We start from the raw sequence: 16343 nt of genomic DNA, 5'->3' as shown, positions 1-16343 counted from the left end.
ATATATATCATTTTATATGTCAAATTACATAGTTATAATAATAATTAATATTGAGAAGATTTTATCTAAAAGTAATATGCATTATATTTAATTTGTCTAAGATCTGGTTCAGATTCAAAGATTAGTCTAATCGATGTTTGGGATTAAATTAGCTTTGGATGTAAGGCTTGGTTCGAATTCAAAAAATAACTCAACCAACAGTCAGGTAAGGAAGAAACTTTACACAGTCAACCATAATGCATATATATCATAAGTAAATTTACAAGATCGATAGAAGAGGGAAAAAACCAAATAAACTATGTACATCTTTCCCAAATATACATGTTACCCTATCAAGAAACTTGAAAGTTGATGAAATGTGTTCTCTTTGAAGGGCATAGTAGTGTCAAATCAAGATGAATAAACTATATACATCTTTCCCATTAGGTAACTACTTCACAGCTTGAGGGTGGGTTTAGAGTATGTCGCAGTTATTCTGAATAATAAGTAATTTCAAATTTTAGAACAAAATTTCTTTAAGGAGTATAGAAGTATAATATCCCAAAAAAAGTTATATATTCTAATTTAATTTTTGTAAATACTATTATGACTTGTTTATTAAAGAATACAAAATCACATATCATAATTTTATTTTATGATAAAATAATAAAAATGATTTACTTTGAGAATGTATCACAGTCTTGAGATAAGAAGGAATAGTAAAAGGTCAAATCAGTAAAAATATTTTAGAGCAAAATATTTTATCTTTAATAAAAAATAGAATTAATGGAGATTTAAATTAGTATGAGAAGAGAGAAATATCATTTTGTTTTAGTCCTCAAAAGTCAAAACACAAAAAACGTGGTAGGTAGAATAGGTGAAAGAGGAGAAAAGGAGAAAAGAAGATTAGGTGAAAGAAATGAAAAGGAAAAGGATTATCCATAATACTCTTATTATATAATTATATCTATTATATTAAATGGGTATTATTACTTTATATTTTCAACCAATCAATTTAATAAATTATATTTACGTTGAATTATGTATAGTATATCTCATTTAATATTTCCCCTATTATGCATAACTATCATGTGGAGCACTAACATGTTATTCACTGTTTGGTTGTTCCTTTACTAAGTATGTTCTCTTAATAAACACACAATAACTTGTTTATTTAGAATCTATTTGTGCTACAAAGTTTCAAATATGGTATTTGTAATTTTGAATATTCAATGCAAACTAAAATTTAATATTTAACGAGTTCCTATATATATATATATGGATAGGAACCGACTCAAGTGAAAACAATTGTTAGTGTGATGAATGATATTAATTAACATACATAATTGGATCTTATTTGAATGGTTAACAATAAAACAAGTGAATATGTGATCAATAACTAATTTTTAATCCTACTCATTCATGTATATTAATCTTTTAATCTTAACTATTCAAAAGATCTAATGGTTAATATTAATTGTTCTCATTTCTAAAGATAAGAAGTATTCTTGCTTGAGTCATTTCTTAACGCAATATTCAATCTTTAAGGCAATATTTCATAATTGTTTTTTTATTGTCATTTAAATACTAATATTAATAAATTTTATATAAGATATACCTCATACTTTTTACTAGTGTATCCACATACATTTTATGTTTGTCGGCCCATATTATATGATACTAAGTATTCAATTTTTTTATATTTTATTTTGGAGAAGTAAAATATATGATTAATATGTTGCTAGTAGTTACCTAAGATTATATGATTTTTTTCTAGAAATTAAATAAGGTTAAAGGAAAACATGAAAGACAAATTACATCATGGTGATAGTTATACTATATTTACTTTTTACTATGGAGAAATATCACTCAATTATCTTGAGTGTTGATGGGGCCATGACCCAATTATGGTATTGTTGAGTGGATCTAAGATCCAAATATATTAATGTTTAGGGGATGTATGGTCTATACTGATACCCTCTGAGTTTTAGAGAAATTACGCAAACTACCTACACCTTTTTAAAACCTACACAAATCACCTCTATTTATACATATATATTACATTGACTACCCATGTAAGAGATATAAGTGTAATATCTTAAACAAAAATAATGACGAGTATAATTAAGTCAAAACAAAATATGTTATATTGTGGAGACAAGTCCAAATAATATAAACTTGATGTATATTCATTATTTTTTATTCGTTACAAACTACATCAATAAGTCTAAGGAGGTGTTTAAATTACTCTCATATTATATTGTAACTAACCAAAATAAAGAATAAACATCGACTTTTATACTATTTGGACTTGTCTTCACAATATATCGTATTTTGTTTGACTTAATTACATCTGTCACCATCTTTTATTTAAGAAATTACACTTATCTATCTTACAAAGGTAGTCAGTGTAATGTATATATATAATTAGGAGAGTTTGTGTAGGTTTTAAAAAGGTGTGAGTAGTTTGTATGATTTCACTAAAACTCAGAGGGTGTCAGTGTAACTTACTCTTATATTTATTGTTGTTCGTTGATAGTTGAGGGGATCTTAGAATCTATTGATTGGTCTGGGCACATGCAAATGAACTCTTAGCTTCATGAAGACATGCTTATTCCCAGAAATTAGGTAAGATAATCTTATGAGCTAGGAGCACCGAGCGCGAGTCAAACATATCCAACATATGTGTTGTGTGCAAAAATTTAATCATTGATTGTGGGTTCAAGCCATTTAATGCCATACATACATATTGATTATGTTGTTATGATGAGTTATATTTATAAAAAGAGAGCTACTCATGTGAGAACAATGCATTATTGTGATAAATGAGAACAATCAATATAGACTATTGGATCTCATATGAACGGTTAATATTAAAAGATACATGTACATGACTATCATGCGACTAAGGGTGGAAACAGACCAGGCCATGTCAGACTTTGCCTTAAACAGGTCCAGCCTATATAGCACATAGGAGCTTGGGCCTGGCCTATTTAAAAAAAATTCAAAGCCTAGGCCTGGCCTGTTTAAAAGTCTGGCTTGGCCTGTTAGCCTGTTTAAAGGCCTATTATACTATATGCTCATGAAATAGGCTACCATGTCTACATTTTAATGGGCTTATAGGCTTATTTTTAGTTAGGCCTATCTAATTCTAATAATTAAATTATATTTTTATATACATTTTTATATTAATATTACACATATATAATAATATTGCTTATACTAAAATAGTATAATTTCAACATTCTTATATAATATAACTAAATAGGCCGACCTGTTAGGCTTTATATGCCTTTTAGGTGGCCTAAAGCCTGGCCTGTTAAGCTAAATAGGCTTTTTAGAAAGCCTCAGCCTGACCTGTTCGTGAAAAAAGTCTGGTCTGGCCTGGCCTGTTATAGGCCAGGTAATAGGCCCCTGATAGGCGGTCTAACCTGTTTCCACCCTTACATGCGACCAATAGCTAACTTTTAAGTATAATCATATATGTTTGGTTATAAGGCCCAAATTGATTATTCTCATAGTTTTATATTAGAATTGTTCTCACTTAAGTCACTCTCTAGTCATCGGGAGTACATAAAATCCTCATAAAGAATAGTACAAGGGAATAAAATTTAATGCACATTAACATATTATATATTTCATTACTTTATATTATAATACAATTGACATTTAACATAAATTTGACTCATCATAACAATATAATCAATTTTTGTATGTGACATTAAATGTCTTAAACACGCGCCCATAATTAAAAGTTTGCAGACACCATATTTGATGGAGGTGTCTACCCTTCACTTGACACATCGAGTTAACAAAAATGTCATATCTCATTTCGTGGAATAAGCATGTCTTCCTGCGAGTGAGAATGAATGGAAAGGAAAAGTTCGGGAGTTATAAAATATATTGGTGAGATGACTTCAAAATCTTTCAATTCTCTTTTTCTCCTTCAAAACTCAACTCATAAATATACTCTTATCAAACCTTAATCTAAAGAAACCAAAAGCATTCAATAGATATTATATAATATAAACATTAGATTTTAAAATACATTCACTAAAATACAAATCATAATAGGTTGAACTTTGAAGCATAGATAAATTCTAAATAAAAACTATTGTGTGCTTATTAAGAAGATACAACTAGTAAATGAGCAATCACAGAATGAATAAATAGAATTTACAATATATAATTGAGTATAAATAGAATTTATTAAAATATTCAACTAAATTTAAACCTCCTAGTAGAAGAGATTGAACAAAATATTATACACATACATATAATTATACTATAATATCCAATTAACATTATCAATTCTAATATTATCACAAAAGTAAATCGGTTATATTATTTTACTTATTTTAGAAAAATAATTTTTTTCAGATGTTACATTTTCTCTTTACACACATCTCACAAAAGTTTATCTAAATACCAAAACAATGCAACTAAAAATTATCACAAAAATAAAACTTTTGTTTATTATAATTTTTCTGATGACACTTTGTTATTATAAATAGTTACTGAATATTTGGAAAATTCCCCAAATTCCAAACTACCCATTATCCAATAAATCAAGTTATGCTTTGAGTAAGGGCCTAATTTTCGATTATCAACAAATTACTCTCTGTGAAAGAAAAAAACAACTTACCAACGTTCACATATCAGTCATGGTAACAAAAGTTCTAACCTTAAGCAAGTAATAACAAATGTTTACATATCAGTCATTATAACAAAGTTGTAAGAGCATAGAGCACAGATGTTGTTCTTCATTGTGTCATTCTTATTTTCTGTTTTTGTTCTTAAATAGTAACAATTCTTGAATGTTCTTAGCCAAGGAAAAGTGATGAGAGAGGTAGATATTGTGGGAAAAAGGTAGTTGTGGTGGGACTCAAATAAGAATAAAAATGATGTTTGTCATTGTGAAAAAAGATATATGTTGTTCTTATTTCATTGAGAGTCGTAATAAATTATAAAATAAGGTGAAGCAAACAAGAATAGAGATTTTATTTGGTGTAGGAGACGTTCTTATAATTCAATTGTCACATATTCAAGTCTTTAAGACGTATTGTGATATAAATATCACATTATCAGTCCTCTACCAAGTACTCGGTGTTATTTGAAAAAAATGATGTATGCATTAATAGTGTAAGAATTTTTTATATTATTAGTATATTATTTATTATTTATTTTTAATTATCGTTGACTTTTAGATAAAAGAGTTATACAAATAAATGGTGAATGATACAATATATAAATCTCTATATTATCAATGTATAGATATTATACTCATAATTTATTAAGAGAAAAAATGTATGCAGTGACAGCATAGAAGTCAGTTATGATCCACCATCCATTTTGAATCATCATTAACTCTTTAAAAAAAGAAATACAAATGAATGGTGAATATTGTACTGTTTGTATATAAATATTTACCAGTCAATGTTTAAAATTCAGACCACATCACGTGATATGGCCGCAATATTGTGGTTGCGGTGACCGTCGCAATTGCGGTGTGATACTGAATCACAGTGATGCGACCACAACAGGCTACAACGCAACCACATCGGACTGCAACACAACTGCATTGGGCCGCATCAGACCACATCGATGTCAAAAATATGTTTCTATTCATAAAATAATTCACACCGCAACGACCACAATCCGCATCGCTTCAGCCACAATAACCACAATCACAATAACCACAATTATTACACTCTTTTATTAAATAGTTATTGGAAGTAGACTCCAACAGTTAGACTTTACTTCCATAACAAAGGGAAATGGAATGTCTAAAGTCCCAAAACCAAAGGTCTCACTCCTAGCCTTCATTCGTTGGATAGAGAAAGGAAGGAAAGAAGTTAATGCTCTGAAATGACAAATATGTCTTAATAACTCTCCTTTATTAATTACTTTTCCATATTATTCCATTTTTTTTGTGTTTTAGTTTTAGAAATATTTTTGTAAAAAATAATTAAATAGAACACATGTTATGATTTTATTTGTTATAGAAGATAAATTATCTCCTGAGATACATTCTTCACTTTCAAATATAACATTTTTCTACTCTTACTTTTCATTCAACCAAAGAAGAAATATTAAGAAAAGAATATTATTTTTTCTTCTTTTTCTTTTTCATTTCACTAATACCAATCAATATAAAAATATGCTCAATTTCTTATCTTTTTCCTTCTCTTTATTACCTATTTCACACATTTCTCTCTTCTCACTTTCTTCCCTCAACCTAATAAAGGATAAAGTCACCGCATTGAAGCTTTACTCATGTTAATTTCATAGATATGCTTGTAAGGATATCCAATAATAGAGAGAAAATTGTTAGTTCATCATTTTTAACTTTTTTTATAAATCATTTCAATTTTTAAATAATATTCATTAATGCAAACACGAAAACGAGCTGTGGTCTGCAAATTAATATTAATAATAACTACAATTTATAATATATTATGGAGTCCAGGGGCGGATCTTCTCTAGGATTTTCAAAAAATATTATAGAGATATTGATTTTGGTATATTTTAAAAGTTAACAACAAAACTTAAGGATAAGAGTGTAATATTTATATATTATTAATGTAAAAATTTTTTATACACATTCACTACATCATCCATCATTCATTTAAATTAATTTTTTTTAAAGAGTTAATAAAGATTGAATATGAATGGTAGGTGATGAAGTGAAAAAGTATAAAATTCATACATTGTTAGTGCATATATTCTTCTCTCAAAGAATAATACTTTTACACGACTTATTGGACAAGAAAAAATTCAATATTCTCTTCAAAACTCTCACCCTTTATGAAGTTTCACTCTCTTTAGTATCACATGACATATTCCCCTCCCCTAATATCGCTTTAGATAACTCTCCAACTCAAACTCATTTATTTTTTCACCTTAAAAATGTCATATTTGCTCTTTATAAATCAGTTTTCTTCAATTGCTTTTTTCATGACATATTATCATATGACTATGAAGTCATGACATGATTAATGATTTGTTTGTTTCTTGCATCAAATTTTATTCATGGACGTTGTTATTCTTTGTTAGTAAACTATTTTTTTATTAATTAATTTAGCTGGGTTATTCCATTGATATGTATGATATTTTTAATTTCCTTATTTCTATCTTTATATATTTTTCTCTTAAAAAAAATATTTGTATCTATCTCAAGCATACATTATTTTGATTCTCTATTTGAAAGATTGAAAAACTAACTTTATGCTCGATTCTTCTAAGTTTAAAATACATATAATGTTTATAAGATATAATAAACTTATTTGTGCTTAGGAATATTTGCAATTTCTTTATAGATTTGTTATGTTATATTTTTATGATGTTTTTTGGGAATTTAAACATGAAAGAATAACTCATTTTTATATTAAAAATTTATATATATTCTAATGATTTCATATGTTATTTATGTATAAATCATAATACTGCCCCCTCTAAAATTATGGCCAAGATCCGCCACTGATGGAGTCGCTCTTGTAATAAATAATTTATACTCAGGTTTATTTGAACATCATGCAAGGTTAGAATAAGAACCACTTTGATAAAAATAAGAATTATAGAAACTAGATACATTATAAAAATTTGGTTTTGGCAACCATGAAAATTGAAATGAATTACAGCAATCATAAAACCAAGATGCTTTCCCAGCTAAATGTAAAGATGAACAAAAACCTTCCCCATATCAATTTCATGACAAAAACAAAAATAGTGCTTAACAATAATGATGAATCATGAGCCACATCACACTATCAACACATCATGCAATGGTGTCAAGGCAAGAATGACAATAGCATCCATTGCTATCATGCCTGGTTGCCACCACCCCTTGTCGTATGTCCACCCATTCGCCCCCTACCTCGGCCATACCCCCTGCCTCCACCTCTGCCGCCTCTTTCATAACCATTACCTCCACCTCTGCCGCCTCTTTCATAACCATTACCTCCACCTCTTCCTCCATCATAACCTCCACCTCTGCCACCTCTTTCATACCCTGCACCTCCACCTCTGCCTCCATCATACCCTGCACCTCCACCTCTCCCTTCATCATACCCTGCACCTCCACCTCCGCTGCCTCTTCTTTCATAACTACTAACTCCACCTCTGCCTCCTTCATACCCTGCACCTCCGCCTCCTCTTCTTTCATAACCTGTACCTCCACCTCCGCCACCTCTTCTTTCATAACCTCTACCTCCACCTCTTCCTCCATAACCTGTACCACCACCTCTTCCTCCATAACCTGTATCACCGCCTCGTCCTCCATAACCTGTATCACCACCTCGTCCTCCATAACCTGTATCACCACCTCGTCCGCCCCTTCCTCCTTCATAACCAATGCCTCCACCTCTTCCTCTTCCGTAACCAGTACCTCCTCCATCTCTTCCTCCTTCATAACCTATACCTCCACCTCTCCCACCTTCATAGCCTGTACCCCTTCCCCCTTCATAATCTGTACCTCTGCCCCCTTCATAACCTGCACCTCCACCTCGGCCACCTTCATAACCTGTAAGAAAACTCAGATGTTAGAAGATCATCTTATAATCAGGTCCATAAATCATCTACATATACATAATACATACAGATACAGTAACAGCTTTCTATTTTCAGTGGGATTTATGTGTAAAACTAAGTAAAAATAGGAAACTAGGTGGCATTGACAATTTGCAAGCTTCAACAACCAACACCAGCCAAGCCTTAAATCCCACTAGGCAGGGTCAGCTACAGAATCGATCGGTGCCATAATGTTCTATCACAAATCATTACAGGTTGCATACTTCCAGAGGAAAATTACAAAGATTTTTATTATAAAAGGAAATCCCAGAGCAAAGAAGCTCCTTCTTCCCACTGCCATTTTTCTAACAAAAAAGAGGAAAATAAGCAACAAAAGTGCATAAACTCATCATATCAATCATTTGTACAATAGACAATAAAATCTCTTAGAATCGATTAAACTTACCATGATATCCCCAACCTCTGCCTCGCCCACCACCTCGGACCCGATACCCACCATTGCCTGTCAGCAAAAGAAAACAGTTAAAAAGAGAATTAAACAAGCATTCAAGCAATAAGATGACCAACTAAAGTACTAAGACACGATATTCAGAGAACATACCTTGGTCTGCATATCCACCCTGATAAAACCCATATCCACCTTGATAATTTTCATAACCACCTTGATAGCCATAACCTCCCCTCCCCCAATTCCTTCCCCTCCCTCTCCCTCGACCCCGACCTCGACCTTGGCCATATGAGTCTAAAGTTATATATTAGATTAGCTAAAACCTAGAAATTATAGTGTTAAAAAAAATTAATGTTTAGGGTTACCTTCATTTACAGCATTATGTGGACCATGATCTGGTTTTATCGGTTGCTGCTGGTAACTGAAGTTGGGCTTTGGTTGTTCCACATCATTTGGAGCTTGATACCTACAGACAGAATCACAACATCCTAAAAATGTCAGGGCAAACAACCCAAGAAAGGATTCAAGATATAGACTTTGAAAATTATTCCCAGCAGGCTATTATAACATGCAACACTTAAACTGAGTAAAAAGGAAATAAGATCCTAAAAGTTCTTGAGAACTTACCCAGGCGCATCTTTGTTTAGCTCACTAGTTGACATGGTGATTGAGATCATAGAGACATGCCGAGTCATTTCCACACTGCATTAGATGTTTGATCTTCAGCAACATTGCCTTATATACAAAGATACATGCATCAAGAAGGTTAAAACTTCACACAACACTTACGGTACAAGACCCTCTTCAATGGGTTCCCAAACATCTGTTATGCTAACTGAACTGATGGCAGTGTCTTGGTGCAGCTGGGGAATTCTTTTCTGTTTAAGCAGATAGAAAGCCAATAAGGCGTAAAATCAATATAAGTTCTGAAGTATATTGTAACACTTTTTTCTCTGTAGCAACCATTCATTTATAGTTATTGGCCTGAGAACATCCTAATTGTTCTGTCGTTTGCATTCATTTGAGTTATTTGCAATATCTTCATATGTACAACTCTTCTCATCGGAAGCCTATGCTAGAATGTTATTTGGATAAATTTTAACGATTAAATAAAACAGAAGGAGCAAGAGATGAACATCTCGTAAAGAAATTTGACCTTTAAAATCTCTGCAATGGCAACTGTCTTGCTGATTGCCTGTCCCATTGCCTTCAAGACAATCTCTCTTGCATTTTTTTCCTGGATGAATTACAAATACAACAATCAGACAGGATAAACCAGCTTATCATGACTAGTTTCTTGCATATGAGCCAATTATGAATAATATGGTGAAACATACACGGACACATGAGCACAATTTACAAAACAGCACAACACAATGAAATACCCCTCTTGAAAAGAACCGCAGTTAACAAATTCATTCTAACTAACTAAACTAAATGTTCGTAAAAGACTTGAATAAACCAGAAACAGAGGAAACAAGCTCAACAGTCAATCCACACAGACAATAAAAAACACAAAAGTGTGTCCTTATTGGATTTTACCTTCATCCATTCATTCTTCGAATAAAGGTGCTCCTTACCAAGTACTTAGAAAGACCCAAATCCCAATGTACTCATCCCTGAACTTTATATCCCAATATGTTAAAAAGCAAAAATGGTCAGTTTTACCAAATTTTTACATCGGAAACGACAAGAAAGTACGGTTGCATACGAAGAAAAAATTCATTAAACGACATACAAATCCAATATATTTATTCTACAATTGTGTTTTAATAACCCCCTAATTTACGTGTCGGTATGTGACATTTGATTTTATTGTTATCTCAACCATAATTGGGCCACACAATTCATAAAACCAATTCATATAACACTTTGCACCATATAGCAGTGCTCAAAATAGAAACACAGAATGAATACATAAAATCCATCAATAAAAAGTCAAAATCAACACAGCATTCAGTCAACGATGTAACCACAACACAAAATTCAAATTCAGAACATACAAATAACAATTCGAATAACCCACAATCTTCAAAAACACAAAAAATAAAAAATAAAAAATAAAAAAATCAGAAAACGACCGATTCAACAAAAATCATGACGCAACAACAAATGAAGAAAAAAGGGACCTGAAGAAGCGAAGTAGCATAAGTGATGTAGTTACGAATAGCGCCTTGGGTTGTGATTCGGATCTCGTTGGGGTTGATGGGAGAATCTGGTTTTGGTTTATCGACTTTTTGATATCTATCCATTGCTGGTTACTGTGAAAGAGTGGAGTGAAATGAAACCCTAATCCTAAAACCCTGTAATAACAATAAGAAGAAGAAGAGAATGGATGAGAGAGTGAAATGTATTTGTTGTTTCTAAAACCTCTCAATGCCTTTTAGATTTGGATTTTGGAATTTGGTGCTTTTTCTTTGCACTCCCACCTCACCCTTTTGTATTCCGGGAGGAATTAATCGTTTTCAGGAATTAAATTATTGATTTTCTTTAATTTTTCTAGATATTCAGCAATAATGGACGACTTACAAGGCTTACTTGATAAATTTGGTGTATGAGATTTCACAATAGAGAAAAAGATTGATCTACGTATAAGTTTTATACACTGTTATTATATTATTTATTATTGATAGATATTTAATTATCGTTGACTTTTAAAAAAAATAATTCAAATAAAAGGTAGATGATAGAATGCATATATATAAATCTTTACATTATTAATGCATAAATTTTGCACTGTATTTTTGTAAAAAAATTCTTCTTTTTTTGAATTATAAATTTTTTTATTTGGGAAAAGACCATTTCAAGAAATGAATAACTTGTTTCCCAAATCTCAATTTTCTAATAAGGCAAATCATATGTGCTTTCCTTTGTTTACTTTTGTATGTGGGTTGAGATTAATTAAGGATAAAAGGTTATTTGATTAAAATTGTGTATTTTTGGATAATATATAGTGTATTTTTATGTGCATCAAAGAAGGTATTTTTGACCAACTATCAAAGACTAATTTTTTTTATTTGAATGTTCTGATTAAGAATTCTAACATTCCATATTATTAAGTAAAAATCAAACATTACAATTGGAAGTTGAAGCCTGAAAAGGAATTGGTCTATGTCATCTACTTGATTCTACATATATAGAACTTATTATTTCAACCTTCCAATATGTTAGTGGTGTTCATGTACTATATTATATTGAGAAGATCCTTTACTTTAATTGTAATTTTTTTTGCTCTCTTTAAATCTTTAGGTATCGACATTGTTATTACCGTAGATTGCTACAGTTAGTGTAAGCATGTGGGAGTTAAATGTCTAATTTCGGAAACATAACCTAGAATCGAATAAAATATGATTCTATAATATAATCGAGTCCATGCATCTTCTTGACTATTTACTATTTTCGCTCTATTATTATTCGATCGATTGTTCCCAACAATTGCCCAGACAAATTGACCTTCAGACAATAACTATATTATCAAGTTCATAGATTTGGCACATGAAATAATTTTAGTGCAGGCACATTGAATGTAGAAGATGGGTATTTGCTTGTGTGATTCTAATAATGGTGATTGTCTTTTCTTTGTTCCTCTTTTCTGCATATCTCTTTAACTATTTGTAATGAAGGTGAGTTATGAATGCCAAGTCTCACATTAAAAGCTTCCAAAAAATAGAAGGATTTATATCACGTTGTGAAACAATAATCTATTTTCGAGTTACGCTTTATAGGGGAAAAAAAGAAAAAGACTTTAGAACCATCTCATGAGGGACTCGGATGGGGCTTGGGAAAGCCGAAGCATACCATTTTTTCATTTGCATATGTGGCAAACTGATATGGTTCATCATATGTCACGTCAACACTTAGCGGTTTTTCGATCAAACCCGAAATTATAAAGCTATTAAGGATCAGTCTTAGGTAAAAAAACAAGATAAGGACAAGTAGCAATGTAGCATACATACATTTGTCAATAAGAGTACTTAAATATACAACATAAAACTACATAACCAACATCATAACTTCAAATTACAACCAAAACATAAGTACAACTAGAATTATCTACCACACATACTTTATGACAATTTCTGTTATTTTCTGTTCTGAATGATGCAGAAGCCTTTGGTACAAGCTGCAGCAGTATCTATATACTATCATCTTGAGCAAGTGCTGCTTCCAATTTACACTTTATTCTGTTGAAAAGTTAGAGTTACTTGGATAGAGATCAATAACAGCATCATAATGTTGAGCAATTGAAAGTAAGAAAGGTAATTTAAATGCTCAATAGTGAGGATCAACTTGTAGACGAAAATAAGTTGTCGAAAGTCGAAACCAAGTTCCAATCAATCAAGAAAATTTCAATTAAAATAAAGTATGATCATACAGAAAATTGTGAAGTGTAAAATTATGATCAAAGAATTCAAAATATATGAAATGTAAAATGTTTTGTCTTATTTGGGATGCATTTGAGCTTGCATTTTACTCACCTCAAAATCTACTGATATAAAGGCACAACTGATTCTTGTTTAACTAACCAACAAACAAAGCTCGCGGTTAATCTTAGCATTTTTTTCTCGGCTTTCATGTTATAGATATTCGACAAAGTTTTATGTTCTTTAAAAAATTATTCCATTGTTTAAAACTAAAAGTTATAACCTAACCTTGACCAACTTGATTGCGCTGCGGGCACGAATGTTCTCTTACAGATGAATTTTACGAAATTCCAATGTTTATCCTATATCTTATCTCTGTCACATATTAGATTTCATGTAAGGAAATGATATTAACATTTATGAAAATCTCTACATACAGAAGAAATAATTAATAAGAACAAGAATAAAAGAAGAGAATACAATGAAATGGTCAACTGCATCAAACAAAAGACTATATAGAAACACAACCTAACACAAAGTTTAAAAAAGAGAAGATAAGAAAATTGGGATTATAAATCAAATTCATCAAAAGCCACTTACAAATTATTTCACAACAAAACAGAACACAAAACCAACATGATCATACAAATTATTTGTAAAACAGAACAGAACACAAAGGCACATACAATTATTTGTAAAACAGAAATGAACAGAATACAAAACCAAATTCAGAGGTGAAATGCTAACTAAGAAATTGCCCAAAAATCATGATGCCAAAAATTGTAAAACAGAAGAAAAAGTGTTAGGAAACACATGATACCTATGATCAATGAAGAAGAGGCTAATGAAGCCCAAGATTTTGGCGTTGACCAAGAACACTATGCAGTGAAATAGTTGAACAAAAACTAATAACTTTGTGAAACTTGTTCACAGGTAATGGCATTTGAGGCACTCTCCTCCAACTACACTCTCCAGAATCAGCATCAATCTCACACACACATGCTGGATAAACCCTATGATAATCCTCATTGAAAACATATATAAGATCACCCAACCCAACACACTTCAAGCTTGCAAATTTATCATCTTCATCACCATCAAACAAGTCATAAAGCAAATCATGTGGCATAGCTCCAATTTCACTAAACTCCATGGTTATCTCATCAACCTTCCACAAATTGAAGCATGACCCATGTGCCAAATTGCAGATCCCAGCCAACACAAGTTGTTTCCGACAAGAAACTAAGAAAGAAAACACAACCCCATGTGGCCTAAGTGTCTGAACATCACTCCAAACATGTTTTTCCAAATCAAAAGATGAAACAAAACAAGAATATATCCCAAAAACATACAACTTTCCTTTGAACAAAGCAGAAGACAAAGATGAAGAAGAGTTCCCTGATCTGAAATCACTAGGTAGTGGAGGACAAATCTCCCAAGAACCCAAACTAGGATCATATATCTCAACATCCAAACGGTCCTCTATATCAACCAAGTTCCCAATGAACTTAACACCACCAACAACAACAAACTTGTTATCATTGAAAACACAAAGGAGAGGGTTGATCCTTGGAAAGTGAAGATTTGGTGTTGCATGCCAAAAGGGGTGTAAGATAGTGGTGTAACAAAACTTAGGAGCAGTAATGAAAAAGAAACCATTGGTTCCAATAAAAGAAGTGTTTGGTTGGTGTTGGTTTGAAGTTGTAGTTGGAAAAGTAGGTAGAAGGAACCAAGTATTAGAAGTTGGGTCAAAAGCAAAGGATTGGTTGTTCTTATATGATATGTTATGGATACCATGAAGGAAGAACCATGGTTTATGGTTATGGTTGGTTGTGGTAGATGAGAATGAAGAAGAAGAGATTATACAGTGCCAGTTTTTGCATACTGTGGAAACTTTGATGAGAGTAGAGATTGGAAGAAAAGAGAGAATTAGTTCTATGAGGTCTGAACTTAGATGAGTGATTTCTGTTGCCATATGTGATGATAATGATGATGATGATGATGGATTCATGAGAAAGAGACAAAGAGAAGAAAAAGAAAAAGAAGAACAAGTCTTTCTAAAGTGAAAGAGGAAAATAAGGATATGGTTCTAAAGTTGTTCACATTCATTCATGATATTTATGATTGGTGTTTGTTTTGTTTGGAGTTAGGACTTTGGAACATAGTTATCTAATCAAAATCTTAGAATAGTCTCATATAATATAATGTGTAATTCATTTAACAAATCAAAATAAAAATGTAATAAACAAGTTTAAAAATTACATAATTATAAATTATAATAGCTATTTATTTTATTATCATTTATTTGTACAACATAAAGATATAATAATTTAATGGTTTAGATTATATTTTTAATATATATTTTTCTTTTTGTCATGATTATTACTTTTTTCTTACTGTGTATGTGTATCAATAAAGTTATAAGTAAGGTAATGCTAATTCAATTTCTAAATGAATTAATAAATTGGTGTGAATGGATACATTATTGTTAATACATGGGAAATGTTTAAAAAAATTGGTGTGAATTTAATTCTCTCAAAAGGTAATAGATTTAACTTTTTAATTCAAACTCCTTTTTACTATTTTTATTTGTGAATAAGTACCTTAACATATTAATAAAATCTTATTGTTTTTATATCATTAATATATTGAGTAAAGCATTAAATTAGTTCATCAAAAGTATAATGGTCATCAAGTTAATTTGATGGTCAAGTGAATCTTCTACAAACTAAAGTTTACACCTTGTGGTGACCATTTAAACTCGATAAACATATTGGATGACAAAATTTATTTTAATGATTTAAGTGATTGACAAAATTTATTTTAATGATTTAAGTGATGGTCAATGTATCTTTAAGTTAGCTCTCCTAGCGAGAATTTTTCATATATAAAATTAAATATGTGTTCAACAATATATATGAGAAGATTATTATTGCCTATTTGATCATGTTAGTTATTATAGATGATGGCATGCTCATTGGAGAAGAAAATAACTCAAATGCTTGATTTATAAGCAATTTGTC

At 31.0% G+C, this 16343-nt stretch overlaps 2 protein-coding genes across 10 annotated transcripts; both read right to left on the bottom strand.

The window, feature by feature from the left end:
* LOC109360581 (glycine-rich cell wall structural protein 1.0-like) lies at positions 7524-11365 on the bottom strand. 9 transcript variants are annotated; one of them, XM_019605570.1, is made up of 10 exons: positions 11086-11365; positions 10113-10193; positions 9746-9834; positions 9584-9658; positions 9322-9422; positions 9110-9250; positions 8954-9010; positions 8303-8500; positions 7940-8122; positions 7524-7909 (listed from the first exon to the last, which is right to left on the bottom strand). In XM_019605570.1, exons 1-10 carry the CDS (start codon positions 11206-11208, stop codon positions 7803-7805), a joined length of 1155 nt encoding a protein of 384 aa, XP_019461115.1. In that variant the 5' UTR covers positions 11209-11365; the 3' UTR covers positions 7524-7802. The 9 variants fall into 9 exon arrangements, with proteins under 9 accessions (XP_019461115.1, XP_019461114.1, XP_019461117.1 ...); XM_019605569.1 differs by having other exon boundaries at positions 7524-8032; positions 8063-8122; XM_019605572.1 differs by having other exon boundaries at positions 7524-8122; positions 8303-8401; positions 8453-8500.
* On the bottom strand, positions 14141-15468 carry LOC109360583 (F-box/kelch-repeat protein At3g24760-like). Its single transcript, XM_019605576.1, has one exon. The coding sequence runs from the start codon at positions 15329-15331 to the stop codon at positions 14162-14164; it is 1170 nt and encodes a 389-aa protein (XP_019461121.1). The 5' UTR covers positions 15332-15468; the 3' UTR covers positions 14141-14161.

This window comes from Lupinus angustifolius, chromosome LG11 (genome assembly GCF_001865875.1).
Source record: "Lupinus angustifolius cultivar Tanjil chromosome LG11, LupAngTanjil_v1.0, whole genome shotgun sequence".
Taxonomy (NCBI): Eukaryota; Viridiplantae; Streptophyta; class Magnoliopsida; order Fabales; family Fabaceae; genus Lupinus; species Lupinus angustifolius.
The sequence above is the reverse complement of the archived record's forward strand: the minus strand, read 5'-3'. Positions and strand labels throughout refer to the sequence as shown.

What these genes read in the sequence shown, in the direction of transcription:
- LOC109360581 (XM_019605567.1), bottom strand. Translation starts at nt 11,208, where the DNA reads ATGGATAGATATCAAAAAGTCGATAAACCAAAACCAGATTCTCCCATC. An exon ending in ATGCTACTTCGCTTCTTCAG is followed by an intron (nt 10,194 to 11,085) that starts GTCCCTTTTTTC and finishes TAATTCATCCAG; the next exon opens with GAAAAAAATGCAAGAGAGAT. An exon ending in ATTGAAGAGGGTCTTGTACC is followed by an intron (nt 9,659 to 9,745) that starts GTAAGTGTTGTG and finishes CATCTAATGCAG; the next exon opens with TGTGGAAATGACTCGGCATG.
- LOC109360583 (XM_019605576.1), bottom strand. Translation starts at nt 15,331, where the DNA reads ATGAATCCATCATCATCATCATCATTATCATCACATATGGCAACAGAA.